At 35.9% G+C, this 15,486-nt stretch overlaps 1 protein-coding gene across 1 annotated transcript in view; it reads left to right on the forward strand.

Moving 5' to 3' along the window:
* The window catches only part of LOC120618278 (maltase-glucoamylase, intestinal-like), a 190,603-nt gene that overhangs the window by 124,190 nt on the left and 50,927 nt on the right, over positions 1–15,486 (forward strand). The window contains exons 5-9 of the mRNA XM_039882321.1: positions 1,227–1,329; positions 1,569–1,717; positions 11,520–11,688; positions 12,000–12,096; positions 12,793–12,905. Of these exons, the coding sequence (XP_039738255.1) occupies positions 1,227–1,329; positions 1,569–1,717; positions 11,520–11,688; positions 12,000–12,096; positions 12,793–12,905 (631 nt within the window). The remainder of the gene's footprint in view (positions 1–1,226; positions 1,330–1,568; positions 1,718–11,519; positions 11,689–11,999; positions 12,097–12,792; positions 12,906–15,486) is intronic.

Consider the following 15,486-nt stretch of genomic DNA (forward strand, 5'->3'; position numbering starts at 1 on the left):
TGCTCTCCACTGAAAACACAAGCCTATTTTCTGGGCGCAAAATTAGAACTTGATTGAGCTAACTTACATTATATGCTGTTTTCTCTTATTCTAAATTTGCCCTTGGCTTGAGTTTTTACAGATTTTAGCAGTGACCATCATGGAAATGTTTTGAATACAGATTAAAATCTGAAATTAAAATAAAAGAACTCGGGATGAGTAAGAGCAGTGAAACATATAATTGAATAAAATAAATAAAAATCAGATAAATTAAGTTATAACTATATTAAGTTCTGACTGGGAACAGAGATTATACACAATGGGGAACTGTAAGAGAAGCAGAAGCACTCTGGGCAATTGATGAAGACTCCAGATGTCAGTGTCTTCACTGTCTGGTCTGCCTTTGGCTTATTTGTGATGTGTACCTAGCCCTGCACTTAACTCTGGGCCTGGGAGATCTCATTATGTCTCAGTTTGACCATGAGATCATTTTGCTTGCTGAATTTATACAACTCCTCAAATATGAATGGATTCTTTGTAGATCAAGAAAGACTGTTCCACAGCAAAACAATGTCAGTAAGTGGTGCTTTTCTATGCTAGACCAAAAATGGTGGACCTAACCAAGATTTTACCTGAGGAAAGGGGCCTCTCTCCTTGAACCACCATTGGAAGGATTGGTTGGAGTGGGTGATGGTGGTGATGGTGGTATTGAATTGGAGATTCTCGTAACTGTGATGTGTGCAGTAGTTTCACACACATTAGTGCAGAGTGAGGAGGAAGGACAGAAGTGGGAGAGTAGGGGCTGTGCCCAGAACTTTGGGTACATGACTGTCCATTGATTACTACTAAGCTGGTTTTTAGAAGTCATGGACAGCCGACCTGATTGAACATGACTGGAGAGAAATGTTGAATTCATTATTTCATTCTATTAATAGGTTGTCTCAATATTATTATTATTATTATTTTATTATTATTATTATTAATTTTGTTGTTATAGTTTTTCCTGTTCTTACAGCTGTACTGGAAAAGAAATTAGTTGATTTTCCTTATTACCATTCCAGGGTTTCAGGTCTACTTCTCAATGTTTCTGCTCTTAGTAAAACATTTTTTATCTTACTTTTCTTTTCCTTGTTAGTGTAGGTTGTTTATCTTCCTGTTTATCAACATTCTTTTTACCTTAGGAATTCCACTCATTTGTAAAAATAAATATGCTTCATTTAGGCTCATAACATTGGTGTGTCTTGTAGGTTAACGTTAACCAAGCGTGACAGTATTTCCCTGTTTGGAAATGATATTTCCCCAGTTGTAATGGATGTAGAATTTCATACTGAAGATCGGCTCCGATTTAAGGTAAGTATAACTAATGGTCTGTATTTTCCATGAATACAAAGCTTATTAATGGAAGGTTTTAAATGTCATAATATTATTTATGACACCGAAATAATATGATTAAATAAAAATGTGATTAAGTGCCTCATAATATCTTGTTCTGGAGGTATCTACAATTTCACATTTCACTTATTGGTAACACTGAAATTAGATCATTTAAAAAAATTAATACACTCTTTATTCTGTCTAACCCGGTTTAGGTTTATGATCCTAATAATAAACGATTTGAAGTTCCACTTGATATTGAATCTCCCTCAAATTTGTCTCTTGACCCCAACTATGACGTTGAATTTGTAGATAATACAGTCCTTCAATTCAAAGTAATGAGAAGGCAGACAAGAACTGTATTGTAAGTACTATTCACATTAATATGCTCTTAGTTTTGTCCTTAGAAACAGCACATGCCTGGAGAAGTTATGGAGGATGTGGGATTAGCAACTTAGAATATTAGAAATATGTAATTTAATTTAAAGCTATGTTTTAGGGTAGGGTAGGAAAAGTATTTCATTTAGCCTCCTGTTAAATCGTGTATTCAGGAGAACTGAATTATAAGTAATTGAATTATAAGTTATTTATAGTTTTAAAATCCTGTGTTCCCTTTCAAAATATAAATTTAGTTGAACTGGTACATGGCACATGTTTAGTTAATATCTGCTGTTATTATTTTCCCTGTTTTTACTGTTAATCGGTGATGTTATTTTTGAGCATTATGGTAATCGAATTAATTATTTTTAATTAATTCAGGCCTTGTTGTCATTATTATGCAAAAGAATATAGCACCAAATTTTGCAATGGGTTTCTAAGTATATCTGTGTCATCCTGACCATTCAGTTCCTTCTAATACATGGCCTTGGATTAACGTGAATTACAGTGTGATTCACATAAAAAGTGAAGCTACCCTTGGTTCAGTAACTCAGATGATCAGCTTATGGTTTGAATAATGCCACAGCTTTAATGTTTATGCAGCCCACTTAGCCATCGTTAGTTCATGAGGCCACACTGTGGTGTATTAAAAATGGCCACAGATACTTTACAGCTCCTCCCAGTTAAGAGGTGGAGTCTGTTTCTTCACCTTGTGATTCTAGGCTGGTCCCGTGTCATGCTTTAACCAATAGAATGCAAGGGAAATGACGTGTGACTTCCAAGATCTGGCCTCCAGAGGTCTTACAGCTTCCTCTCTCCTCTTCTTGGACTATTTTTACCATCATGTGATCAAAGTCTACATCAAAAGATTGTCCCTGCCAATTCATTTACTCTAGCCATTCCAGATGAGTCCCCCATCTTAATGTGAGGTCCTCTTATGCCATCTAACCATAAGTAGGCCGACAGCTGGTTCCTTTTTGACGAGGTGCACCAATCCCAATTTATGTTAAAAATTAAAACCAGAATCATTGCCCACTAAATGTTGACACTAAATTTTGAATGGTTTGTTATATAGCAATTGATAACTAATAGAGAAAATTTATTATAGCGGCATGCCTTAGAAATAGGGCATCATTGGTAATAAAAGCATAAATCGTTTATCGTTGGCTTTCAGACCCAAGAATAAGCAGAGGCTGGAAAAATGGTCAAGAGTTTGTTAGCAAAGGCTGGTGGGATGGTGAACACACTGTTAATGAAAGCTGAAAAGATGGCTGTCCATGTTTTGTGCTTTTGCCTATAATAGTTTGGAAGCTAGAAAATGTATCTGATGAATTTGTGTATCTGACAAAGGAGATTTTCAGGCATAATTTTGAAAATATTAATTGACTTCTTTTAACTGTATAATGTTATAGGAAGAGAGAAACTAAATAAGGAATAATACTATTTTTAAGCAGAATTTAGAAAAAAATATAAAGAACTTTAGAGTTGCTGGATGGAATATAAAGCTGTTTCTCATCCTCAGTCCCTCCAACCGGCAAAAGATTCCCAAAGAACAAAATGGCCTTAGGTAAAATTGATGTGTGTGTGACTATAAAGTCTTTTTGAGACCATGGAAAGATTTAGCATTGTGCCTGATAGACCTTCTCAACCAGATAAAGGGACCTCTAACAATCTTCAAGGCATTTTCTTGCAGCGCTATGCCCACAATACAAAGGGTTCTTCTTTTTAAAAAAAGCTATAAATATGGCTTTAGGGGCATGGAGTAGACCCAAGTCATAATTTTGGAAAACCCAGGAAGGTATTAAGGGAATTAATATAAGCTTGGACTAGAAGGGTCAGAGACAGCTCAATATGAAAACATATCTCTGAGATTGTACTTTCTATGGCCAATAAGTAGGATTAGACAGCTACTCAGCTATAAACATGAGCCATGTTTGTTATAATGAAGGAAGACTTTCTCAAAGGACAAAAGAAGATATCCTGAAGGGGACCCAAGAGTCACAAAACAATGGATTAGAGACTAATTCTTAAAGACTAAAACTGGACTCGAATCAAGAAACACTTCCTACACAGAGTAGGAGACCCTGACAACATGGCCTGGGTAAATTTCAGAATTGCTACGGACTAGAGGTTGATATGAGCCTCCTATTCTTTCTCTCTTTTGGTTAAGAACGATTATTGCAATTCTTCTATTGTTGTTCAATAATTATATGCTGTGTATATGTGTGAGAGTGGGGTAGGAAGGGCAGATAATTTGTCTTTGGAACAAGGTGACTGCACATGAGGAAGTACACCTAAGGAGCCTCATTATAATGGTGAGATTATGGATGATCCTATATTGGGTCGAACATTTTGAGCATCTTAGAAGGGGCAACTATATTTGCATGTGGATGGAAAGTAAATAATTGTTGCCAGAAGGTAATCTGTAGTGGATTAAATGCAGCTATAAATCTTTTTCAGCTTCTTCCATCTTGTAGTTTTATTCATCATCCCTGGACTCTGGGCTGGCCTTGTAACTTACTAGAACTAATAGAATGTGATAGAAATGCTGTTGAATGATTTCTGATCCCCAGCCTTAAGAAGTCTTACAGATTTCACTCTTGTGTCCTTGTGTCCATTCTAGCTAAGGTCCCAGATTAATCAGCTCCAGCCAAGCCCCCAACTGGCTGAAGCTCCATGAGGAATCCTAGGCAAGACCAGCAGAAAAACTGCCTGGCAATTATGAGGAATAAAGCATTGTTGATATTCTAATTCACGAAGTTTTGGGGTGGTATGGTACATAACATTAGAAAACTGATACAATAACCTTGAACAGCTGGCTCTCAGCTGTATGTCCTTGGTGACAGCAGACAGGATATAAGAGAATGTGGTGGAAAACAAGCTCATGGTCAAGGAAGGAAAACCAGCTCAAAGCATGTGCCCTTCAGAACCTGGAAGTAGTAATATAACCCTATCAGGGAAAAGCAGGCATTCAGAAAGAAGACATTCACCGTAGCTGAGAGTGCAGTCTTTGGGTCAGCTGGGTTAAATCTCTGACACTTGGGTTGCTGTATGAATTCAGGAAAGTAACTTAAATTCTCTAAAACTAGATTCTTTTTCTGTACAGTTGGATTGTACTCAGTCTTGAAGGCAAGGCTGTGTTCTCTATAAATAGAAGTTGTTATTTTATGAGATAGTTAAAAAGCGAACTATCATTCCCCTTCCCCTTTCATCATAGGTATGTATTTTATCTTCTTATCAACACTGAACATTGCTTATGAATCTGTTTGTTCTATGTGTTTGTTATCTTCTGCTAGAACTAAAGATCCTTGAGGGCAAGAACTCCATCTATTTCTTTCACTTCAGCATCCACAACGCATAGATTAATTGGTGCTCAATAAATATTTGCTGACTTACTGGTTAATTGTGAACTCAAATATACTGAAAGTTCCAAACTTAAATGTATTGAGAAAACCACATACAAAATAATCCTCAACAATTTCACCTGTATTCCTTATCTCTCTTGCCTGTACTTTTTCCCTAGATAATGCCATGTCTTTTCTGGCCACTTCTATTCTGCAGACCTCTGCGTCTCCATTTCAAGCTTTGACTTGCTCCAACTCTATATTGTCAGCTTCCTGTTGGACAATGGGAACCTTATTGTTCTGCTAGTCCTTCAGCTTTACAATGTTCAAAACTTATTTCACACTTCCACACCTCACCCAAATTTCCCAGTGTCCTTTATATACCCTACTTCCAGCCAGACTGAGCTACAGGCTTGCTATTTTGGGGACCTACCCTAAACTTTTCTTCCTTTCCACATTGATTCAAACTATTTCCTCTTTCTCGAGTGCCTTTCTCTCCTGCCTCTGCTTATCAAAATGCTTCTTCCCATGTGTAATCTACTTTCTTCTTAAAGTGTGCCCAATTGCCCTACATGGAAGTAATCTCTCTTTTTAACTTAGGTAGAACCAAATCTGTACTTTTCTTTAAAATCCTATACTATATTTTACATCATATTCATTTCACCTTACTGTTTTATCTCTTCTGGATTTCATTTTAGCATTTTCACATATTCGAGCATGTAGTAAATGTTCAATAAATAAATATCAGTGAATACTTGTCCATTATCCTATAAGTACATTTTAGATATGCTGAGAAACAGCAATACACAATTAGACCAACATTAGAAATATATGGAGTTTCTTCACCTAAAGTGAAGAGAATGCTAAAAGTGTCTCAGGAAAGAGGATGTGAACAATTCCATCAAATGCTGCAGATAGATTAATTCAGATGAAAACGGAGAATTGAACATGGGTTATCACAACATAGTTCATTGTGCGTCTTTAACAATTTTTTTATTATTATGATGAGAATACTTAACATGAGACCTACCCTCATAACAGATTTTTAAATGTACAGTACATTATTGTTGACTATAGGTACAGAGTTGTACAGTAGATCTCTGGAGCTCATTGTTCATCCTGACAAGAGCAGCTCCAGTAGAGCTTTGTGGAGGTTAAGGCCTGAGGCGAGTATGTTCAAGTGAGAGTAGGGAGAGAAATTGAGAAACTGAGGCTAAACCACTCTTTCAGAAAATTCAATTTTAAGAAAGCGAGAAATGGAGTGAAATAAAGTCAGGAGAGAGATGAGAAAAATATCAGTATGCTTGTATTTCGATACGAAATGTAGTGTTAGAAAATGTAGAGAAAGGCGGGCGTCCAGTGAATCACCGGAGGAGTTAATCTGAGGAGCACCAGCAGTGTATTCATTATAGCAGAAGAGAAGAAGGCTGAGTTGGCATACAAGGGCCTGGAACAGCTCACTTTGTGGCTGCTCTAGGTTTAAAACCGAATTCTTTTGAAATTGCTTAGCCACACGCGTCGGGATGGATGGGGGCGGCGGGGCGGGGGAAGGGAGTGGTCCTGTGCATTTAGACTGAGGGCTAAAAAGGGCAATCAGGGTCCAGCCTATTTTGCTTTTCAGTTCACCTTTTAGGAAAATGATCCAGCTGCCTGAGGTTTGAGTATTGAGGCAATGGGTATGAGTGTTGCTTTGACAGTCCCTCTGGTCAAACAGGAGCCTGAGGAGCTCAGCTGCCCTGATGCCCAGTGCCCTTGTTTGCGCCACAGTTCGTGTCTGTGGTAAATACATCCTCTGTCTCCTCACCCCACTACCATTAGACAGCTTTGTAAGCAGGCCTTTCTCCAGGGATCTGAGAGTTAGCGTACACCCATGGGATAGTGGGAGGATTGAGCTTCCTGTTACTCTATAAAACCTTTCTCATAATAGATACTCAGTACATTTTGTTGTACCTTGTTTTTCCTTCAGGTATATGGAGATAAGACTTCAGGGAGGACTTAGTTGCCTTTTGTTGTTGTTGTTTAAGGGAACCACATAAGGATGGCACAAAAGAGTAAAATAGACTGGATATCTTCTGGCTATAAAAAGACTGATATGACAAGGAGTGCAAGGAGGAATTGTGAAATGGTTTTATACTCCATATCAGTACGCAGTTCATATGATAGTGTAGGGGAGGAAAAGTTGTCCATGACCCTCTTAGGGTCCCAGGCTAGGTCTGAAAATTAAACTGATAAAGAAAGATTAACAAGAGTAAAGCATACAAATTTCATTGAATTTGTGCATGTATATGGGAGCTTCCAGAAGAGAAGAAAGACCCGAAGAAGTGACAAGAGCAGGAAGCTTTTATACCTTTTAGACGAAGATAATAAATTTGTGAAGATTTGACAAAGGGGTTGGGACTAAGGGGATAATAAATGGTGAAGAAGTAGCTAGGAAGATAAGGGTCAGTTTAACAAGGTTTCTTTATGTAGATGTCTCAGCCCCACATTCCCTGTCTCAGGTTGTAAGAATGTCTTCCTTCTAGTATGGGGAGATTTCTAACTCTGTTTAGGGAAGAAGGATGAAGGGGAGGAGGTGAGAGTGACCTTCCTACTTCTGCCATTTTTTTTCAAACTCTTTCAGCTTAAGATATTTAGTATACCAAAGTGCTGTATTTTGGGTAGTGTGTGTTGAACCCCAACAGTAGAGAAATAAGGAAGTGGAGGTGGTCAAGGGTCCTGCATGCCCTGTGGCCCTGTTTTCTTCAATCATGACCAACTCTTCAAATACTAGCCTTGCAGTCTTTGTATGAACTAATCCAACTCTGGTAGAAACATTCTATTTTAATCATCCCTTCAGGGCATAGTGTTTAAGAAGTTCTTCTTTCCTCTATTCTTCTTTCAGATGTTTATTTGATACCTACTATAGATGACATTCATTTTTAAGAGCTACCCAGCGATTTTAATGGTTTCTTAGTGAAAATGTTTATTCCTATTTTATAGCATAAATCCTGAGTTAGAAGATTATTTCTTTAAATATATTAAAGAGATAGTTTTGGGGGTGAGGTGAGGATGTGGCAATGCTATTGATAATTCTCTCGAAGTTCTAGGGAGATCCTTCTACTTTGAATTGGAAACGATGGCTTCTAAAATTTTATCTCATACCAATAGCTTTTATAATAAATAGGTTTGAATACACCCATATCAGATATCAGTTTGTAATAAATGTCAGCATTAAAGCTTTGCACATTGAGTATTATGAATAATGTGATTGGAGGCATTCTGGAATTAATAATACTAATTGTAATACATGTGATAAGAATTCCATCATTTATTCATATATTCAAAATATATATCTTGCCTAGACCAACTTCTCCCCTTCACACATTGCTCTGGTTAGTTGAAAAGAGAGATTACATGTGACAAATTAATAAATACGAGGAATTTCTTAAGATAAATGTATTATAGAGAGATATCTCTTTGGAAAAAATAAGTAAAATACTGAAGCGGTTCTATTTCACTTTAATGAACTTTGATTTTTATCTGATTTATTTAGTTTTCTTTTATTTATAAAATATTTAAGGAGAAAGTAATATGATATTATTTTCATTTATTTTTTATCTGGTTATTATTTTAAACACACTCAACTTACTTTAGTTTCATTTGATCAATGAGAATGCTGTACTTGAATATCATTTTAAAACTCAATCAACATTGTTGACATAATACTGTGTCTTTTATTTTCACTTATCAGCGTCTACTAGACCTAATTTTTAATGTTTAATGTAGGTAATTTCTAAAAAAACAATGAAATTGGCTCCTTTATTCAGGAAGGTTTTTTTTTTCTTCTTTTGCCTTATTTTATAAATACAAATATATATTATATATAATTATATATATATAATCAGTGTTCATGAAGGGGAATGGGAAATAGGAAAGAACATTTATTAATATGGTTATGAAAACCTAAGTGACTGCAGCCTCTCTGGTACTAACCCTTTGAGAATACTGGGAGTTATGAGTTATAACAAGCAGAAAAGAGAGGACAGACAGTTTATGACTCTTCAGTCAATTATTCCAGCCCTAGTGAACTGGTAATAACAACGCACAATATGCCACAAACTTCTGGCAACCCAGCTGTTTCAAAACAACTGACATGTGAATTCGATGGGTAGTGATTAGAGGCCCTCTTTTTGGTAAGGAAAAGGGTATAAGTGTGTACTTCATAGAATACGTGTAAGATGCTGCATCTCAGGTTTGTGGTTAGAACTAATGAGACCAGCAGCAGGTTGTCCTTAGTTCTGTTTACCTTATATAAATAATTGGCATGTAGATAAGTCCAAGAAAAATAGCTTCTCCTATAAAGCTTTTTAAAGAATTGTTGATAGTATGCTACTAAAGCCTAATTGATACCATTCTTTTCATAGGAAAGTCAAAACCAAAGGATTTTTTCTTAAATGATATTTTCTGAGAGGTAAAGTTACCTTTAAGGTTTATGGCAAATTGAGCTAGAAAATAATTCCTTACCACTAAGGAGTGGTTACTGTTCCTTAGAAATAGCCCCATTATAGTTATAGCTGCTGTGAAAATATTGAAATACTTCCACAATAGTTGATAGCTATTCCCTGAGCTAGTCCTGTGTTTTTCCTGCTGTTCTGCTGCCCTCCTTGCTCCCTCCACCAGGACCCCTCGGGTCTTCTAAGTTCTTGTAAATGGCTAATAGCTATCATCTCAGGTCTTCATATCCCTGCTTCAGCCTGTGGCTCACATGAGTTCTGATTGGTCAGTATGTGCCGAGCTAATTTTCAGTTCAATCCTTTTGTATAAGTTTTCTGAATGATTTCTTTGGAGCGCAAGCTCTGGGCAATTTTTTATGCACTATTAAGACTGTTATACAATATTGTTACACTATTGTTACATTAATACCATACTATTAATATTATGATACAATCTTTGAGGCAGATGCGTAATAGTCAAAATAAGCACATTTTTCTTTCTCATTCATATTTTTATACAATCTTTGCAGCAAATGATTACTATTGATATTATCAATTAATCGAAAAACACTATGGTAGCATTTTGGCCTTTATTTCAAGTCTTTGTGGCTAAGTAAAGCTTTTAATGAACTTTCAGGAAATTATACGTTGAGGCTTTGATACTTATGAGAGAAAAAAAATTTTGTTCTGAGGCTCTTCTGATGACTTGAAATATTAAATGTATTTTCTTGTTTATGAGCATCTGAAAAACCTGTATTTAACTAAGAACATAAGAAAAAAGATAATAAAAGCTTTTTCCTTTGGAAAATAGAGTCGATACATACTGTTACTCTTCATACACAGTACTTTACCTGCTCATAATAGTTTCCCCTGAACTTTCACCTTCTCAGTCTGTGATATGTCCTGTTCTGCTCCTATATCAACATGTACTTGCTTATCTCCACAGATCCCATTCTGTTGTAATTACCTGTTGTATTTGTTTCCGCCTATTATACCTCTGTGTATTTCTCTGGTGTCCAGTGCTGGGCATTCAGGAAATGATCCTTGAATGAGAAGGGGAGAGGAGTAGGAGGGGTGGAGAGAGAAACACTGAAAAAGCAACAGTTTTCAGTAAACATAGTAAGCGTGGATACTTGGCAGCAGTCTCCTCCAGTGTGTGAGAAACTCCCCTCTGCAAGGAACCTATGAGCCGCTGACCCTCCTGTGGAATAGGGCTGGGAACTGGAGAGCAGTAGAGGATGAGATGAGGTTATGGGCCTGGAAGCAGCATGGGGGCCTTCCCACCTGCTGAATTGTCACTGCCTCCACCACCACTCTCCTTTCCCTTAGATGATCTAACCCTGGCTTTCATAGTTTAAACAGGTGTTCTAAGACAAAGGCATTTTTCAATTACCTTTGGAAAATGTCAATGCAATAGTTGTCAGAGATTCACTATACATTTTTCCTTATTAAAAACTCTGAAAAAGTCCTTGCAGAAAAGAAATCTAGCTCAGTTTGGGTAACCCAACATTTCCTAAGTTTTATTTGAACACAGACTACTCTTATTTCAAGAAAGACCTACTTCCATCTCAGCAGATAAATGCTGCACAAAAATTTGAGCAGCAAAACTGACTGAATCCTGACACTATTATTTGGGTAATTTTAGGCAAGTTATATAACCACTCTTTTGGAGTCTCAATTTCTGTGTTTATGAAATAGAGTAATAGTGCTTTACAACAGGATTATTGTGTGGATTAAATGAAATACCATATATATAATACCCAGATTAGGGTCCAGCATTTAGCAAATACTCAATAAACATGAATTACCATTCTCTCAGATCCTCTGATATCCTGCCTTGATTTTCTCATTCCCCTATTAAATTAACTGTACAGGATTTTTTTTTTTGGAAGGGGAGAGGCAAGAATTTAATTGAGAAAAGAGTTCTTTATAAAAAACTGCCTGGTCACTTTCTGCTTTCTGTCTGGCACAGGTGGGAAACAACTTTTGGAGGCCTGATATTTTCTAACCAGTATATTCAAATGATGACCTCTGTCCCATCCACTTCAGTCTATGGATTTGGGGAACATGAACATCCATCCTTTAAGCATGACATGAATTTTGTTAGATACGGAATGTTTTCCAGAGACCAGTCACCAACGGTAATGTGTGAATATAGATTCTTAATACTAGAAATCTGCTTATTGAAAGAGGACATGACTATTGCAAGTTATTTTCTATAAGGTACTATAAATTAAGTTTCAGAAATCATTTTAGTTTATACTTAATCAGTTATAGAGGCAGGTTTGAAATTTTACATCCACTCAGGTTTTCACCAATTTGCCTTTTACCCTCATAATATATATTACACATATTTTTTGTATGTCATTAATTGCTACTGGATCTCATTGAGATAAGATAATAAAATAATAATAAATCATTAGGACTACAATATTTCTTTTTGCTGTTGCAGGCATTTAGCAATCTCTATGGAGTTCATCCTTTTTATATGTGCATAGAGAATGATTTTAATGCTCATGGTGTTCTCCTCTTGAATTCCAATGCCCAAGGTAATGTGATTGTCTGGTTAAATTATAAGGAAGCAAATGTACAATTTAAATGATAATTTTTGCCTTTTCTCCCTTTAAAAAATATTTAATTAGAACAAAATAGAGTGAGAGATTGTCTACAATTTAATATTTTGTTTCAAAATGGAAATTTTTCTAATGAAACATATATAGTCTTCTTAATAGACTCCAAAATACTTTTAAGGCACATAGTACTACAGATATACAAATTGAGAAATCAGAAGCTCTGGAATAAACAGTGTTAGAAATTCCATGGTAACACAGTGTTGCTGGGTCTGCCATGTCGTCTCAGCAACGCAGACATTACCCAGGCTTCCTTCCAGCATTGCATTAGTCCAGGAATACTCGAAACGCATCATCACTCCAGCAGCTTTTCTTAATTGTGTGCTTGAGGTTTAATTCTGTCTCTCTCTCTGTCTCTGTCTCTGTCTCTCTGTCTCTCTCTCTCTCTGTGTATAAATGCAATGCAATATATAACTGACTTGATGAACTGTAAGAAACCTGTGAACACACGGATTTGGAAAATCCTGAAAGACATTTAGATGCTATCAAACTATCAGTATTGTGTAATATCAGATAATCAGCCTAAGTAACACCTAAATGGTGGAAATATTAAAATCATGATCTCTGCTACTTACATTACGTGTGTTTATTTTCTTTTTGCTTTGTTCTCTTCAGATGTTACTCTGAGCCCGTTTCCTTCTTTAACATTCAGGACCATTGGAGGAATACTTGATTTCTACATGTTCCTTGGTCCCACTCCTGAAAATGTTATCCAGCAGTACACAGAGGTGAGTACAGTACTGTAGCTCAAGCTCAAGTTTTCATTGCCTTGGCTGTGAGGGAAGGGAGGAGCAGTTAACATATCTACGAATCACCAGTCCTTTAGCCTTCTAGGCTTATGGCTAATTGTTTCTACATTTAGGCAAAGGCTTCTGACTTCATTGCAATTTTGTCTCGGTTTCATTACTTCTGGTCTATCATGCCCTGAGGCACTTGACATTTCTCCCAAACTATTCAACTCCCAATTACGGTGTTCCGTGGGGCCCATAGAACTGGGTTCTGAGCAATTTATCTTTATTATTTTGGCTGTAACTTACAAACCTACTTTTTTCTAACATAAACATGCAAAGCCTCATGAAATTATATTATTCATAGTTGTTTCATGTTTATTTTATAATGCTAAAATCTCAACAAAATTAATCTTGAGAAAAAGAGACTGTGGAATTTCAATTAATTAACTTACTAATCATTATTTAATTAGTTTTCCTTTTTTTTAGTTATAACACAAATGACTTATAACAAATTTCTAGCATACTTATACATTTTTAAAAATTTCATTTATGTTATTTAAAAGAATATCTACATTTCTAAATAAGTGTGCCCTTTGTGAATATTCTGGATTGTTTATGCTGAAGTTAAGGAATATTTTTTCAAATAAATTTATTTTTAATTACACATGCACTGTGGAAATTTGTTCTCCAGGTAACAGTGTCAAATGATGTATAAGTATATTCCCAAATCCTCCTGCCTTTAGCAGAAACAACTACTTTCAAAAGTTTCCCAAATATCCTTCCAGAAATTTACTATGAATTCACAACACATATATTTTCCCGTTCTGTATAAATAGGGTCATAGTAGAACTATGTTTTGTGACATGATTTTTTAATTTACTTCTGTGTTGGAGATCTTTCTGTACCAGTACATATAAATCTACATAATTTTTTTAGGACTTAATTTTTTAGAGCAGTTTATGTTCACAAAAAAGTGGAGAGGAAGGTACAGAGATTTACTATATACCCTCAGCCTCCCCACATGCATAGCCTCCTCCATGATAAACATCACTCACTAGAATGGTATATTTGTTTCCAAGGATGAATCTACATTGATATATCATTATCATCAAAGCCCATAGTTTACCTTAGAGTTCACTCTAGGTGTTATACATTCTATGGGTTTAGACAAATGCATATTTACATGTATCCATTAGTATAATATCATATAGAGTATTTTCACTGGAAGTCCTCTGTGCTCTGCCTATTCATCCCCCATCCTCCATTCCACATCAGCAACCATGTCTTCGTAGTTTTACCTTTTTCAGAATGTCATATATTTTGAATTGTATAATATATATGTATGTAGCCTTTTCAGATTGGTTTCTTTCACTTAGGAATATGCATTTAAGTTTCCTCCATGTTGTTTTCATGACTTGATAACTGTTTTTTAGTACTGAGTAACATTCCACAGTTTGTATGTACCATACTTTATTTATCCATTCGCCTTCTGCAGGTCATATTGGTTGTTTTTAATTACAAATAAACATCCATCTGCAGGTTTTTGTGTGGACATAAGTTTTCAACTCCTTTGGGTAAATACCAAGGAATGTGATTTCTGGGTTGTATGATAAGAGTGTTTAGATTAGTAAGAAACTACTAAACTGTCTTCCAAAGTAGCTTATTATTTTGCATTTCCACCAGCTATAAATGAGAGTTCCTTTTGCTCCATATCCTCTTTAGCATTTGATGTTGTCAGTGTTCTAGATTTGGGCCATTCTAATAGGTGTGTAGTGCTATCTCATTGTTTTTTTAATTTGCATTTCCCTGATGACATATGATGTGGAATATATTTCAGATGCTTATTTGCCATCTGTATATCTTCTCTGGGGAGGTGTCTGATAAGGTCTTTGGACCATATTTTAATTGGATTGTTTATTTTCTTACTGTTGAGTTTTAAGAGCTCTTTTATTATTTTGGATAACAGTCCTGTAGCAAGTATGTGTTTTGCAAATATTTTCTCCCAGTCTCGCTCATCTTCTAATTCTCTTGGCATTGTCTTTTGTTTTTAATTTTAATGAAATCCAGCTTATCAGTTATTTCTTTTATGGACTGTGTCTTTAATGTCATATCTGTCTTCTTTTTAAAAGCTGTACCAACTGACATTTATGTTGATTTTATTGTTTCCCAGAGAGTGGAACAACAAACATTCTTGTTCACATGTCTGTGGGCACATGGATGCTTCTGTAGAATACAATCTTATAAGTGAAATGAATGAGTCAAGAGTATTTAAAATTTTGACAGACACTGCTAATTTCTCTCTCTCAAAAAAAAAAAACAAAAAACTCTCGATTTTCATTTGTATCTAGAATATAAAGCATAGGAACCGGACTCAAAGATACTGCAGTTTGTTGGTGGCAAGAGCACAGGGTTCAGGCATCGGAAGAACCGGTTCCTAGTCTCCTAGTCCCCTTTCAGATGCTCTAATTAACTCTGTGACATGGCATGAATCACTTAACCTTCCTGTCTCACCGGGTCCTTTAAACATGCTCTCTCTCTTAAGAATGCTAGTAGATATAGCTTCTAACCTTGGCTTTCA

The sequence above is a fragment of the Pteropus medius genome, unplaced genomic scaffold (assembly GCF_902729225.1).
Source record: "Pteropus medius unplaced genomic scaffold, Ma_sr-lr_union100, whole genome shotgun sequence".
Taxonomy (NCBI): domain Eukaryota; kingdom Metazoa; phylum Chordata; class Mammalia; order Chiroptera; family Pteropodidae; genus Pteropus; species Pteropus medius.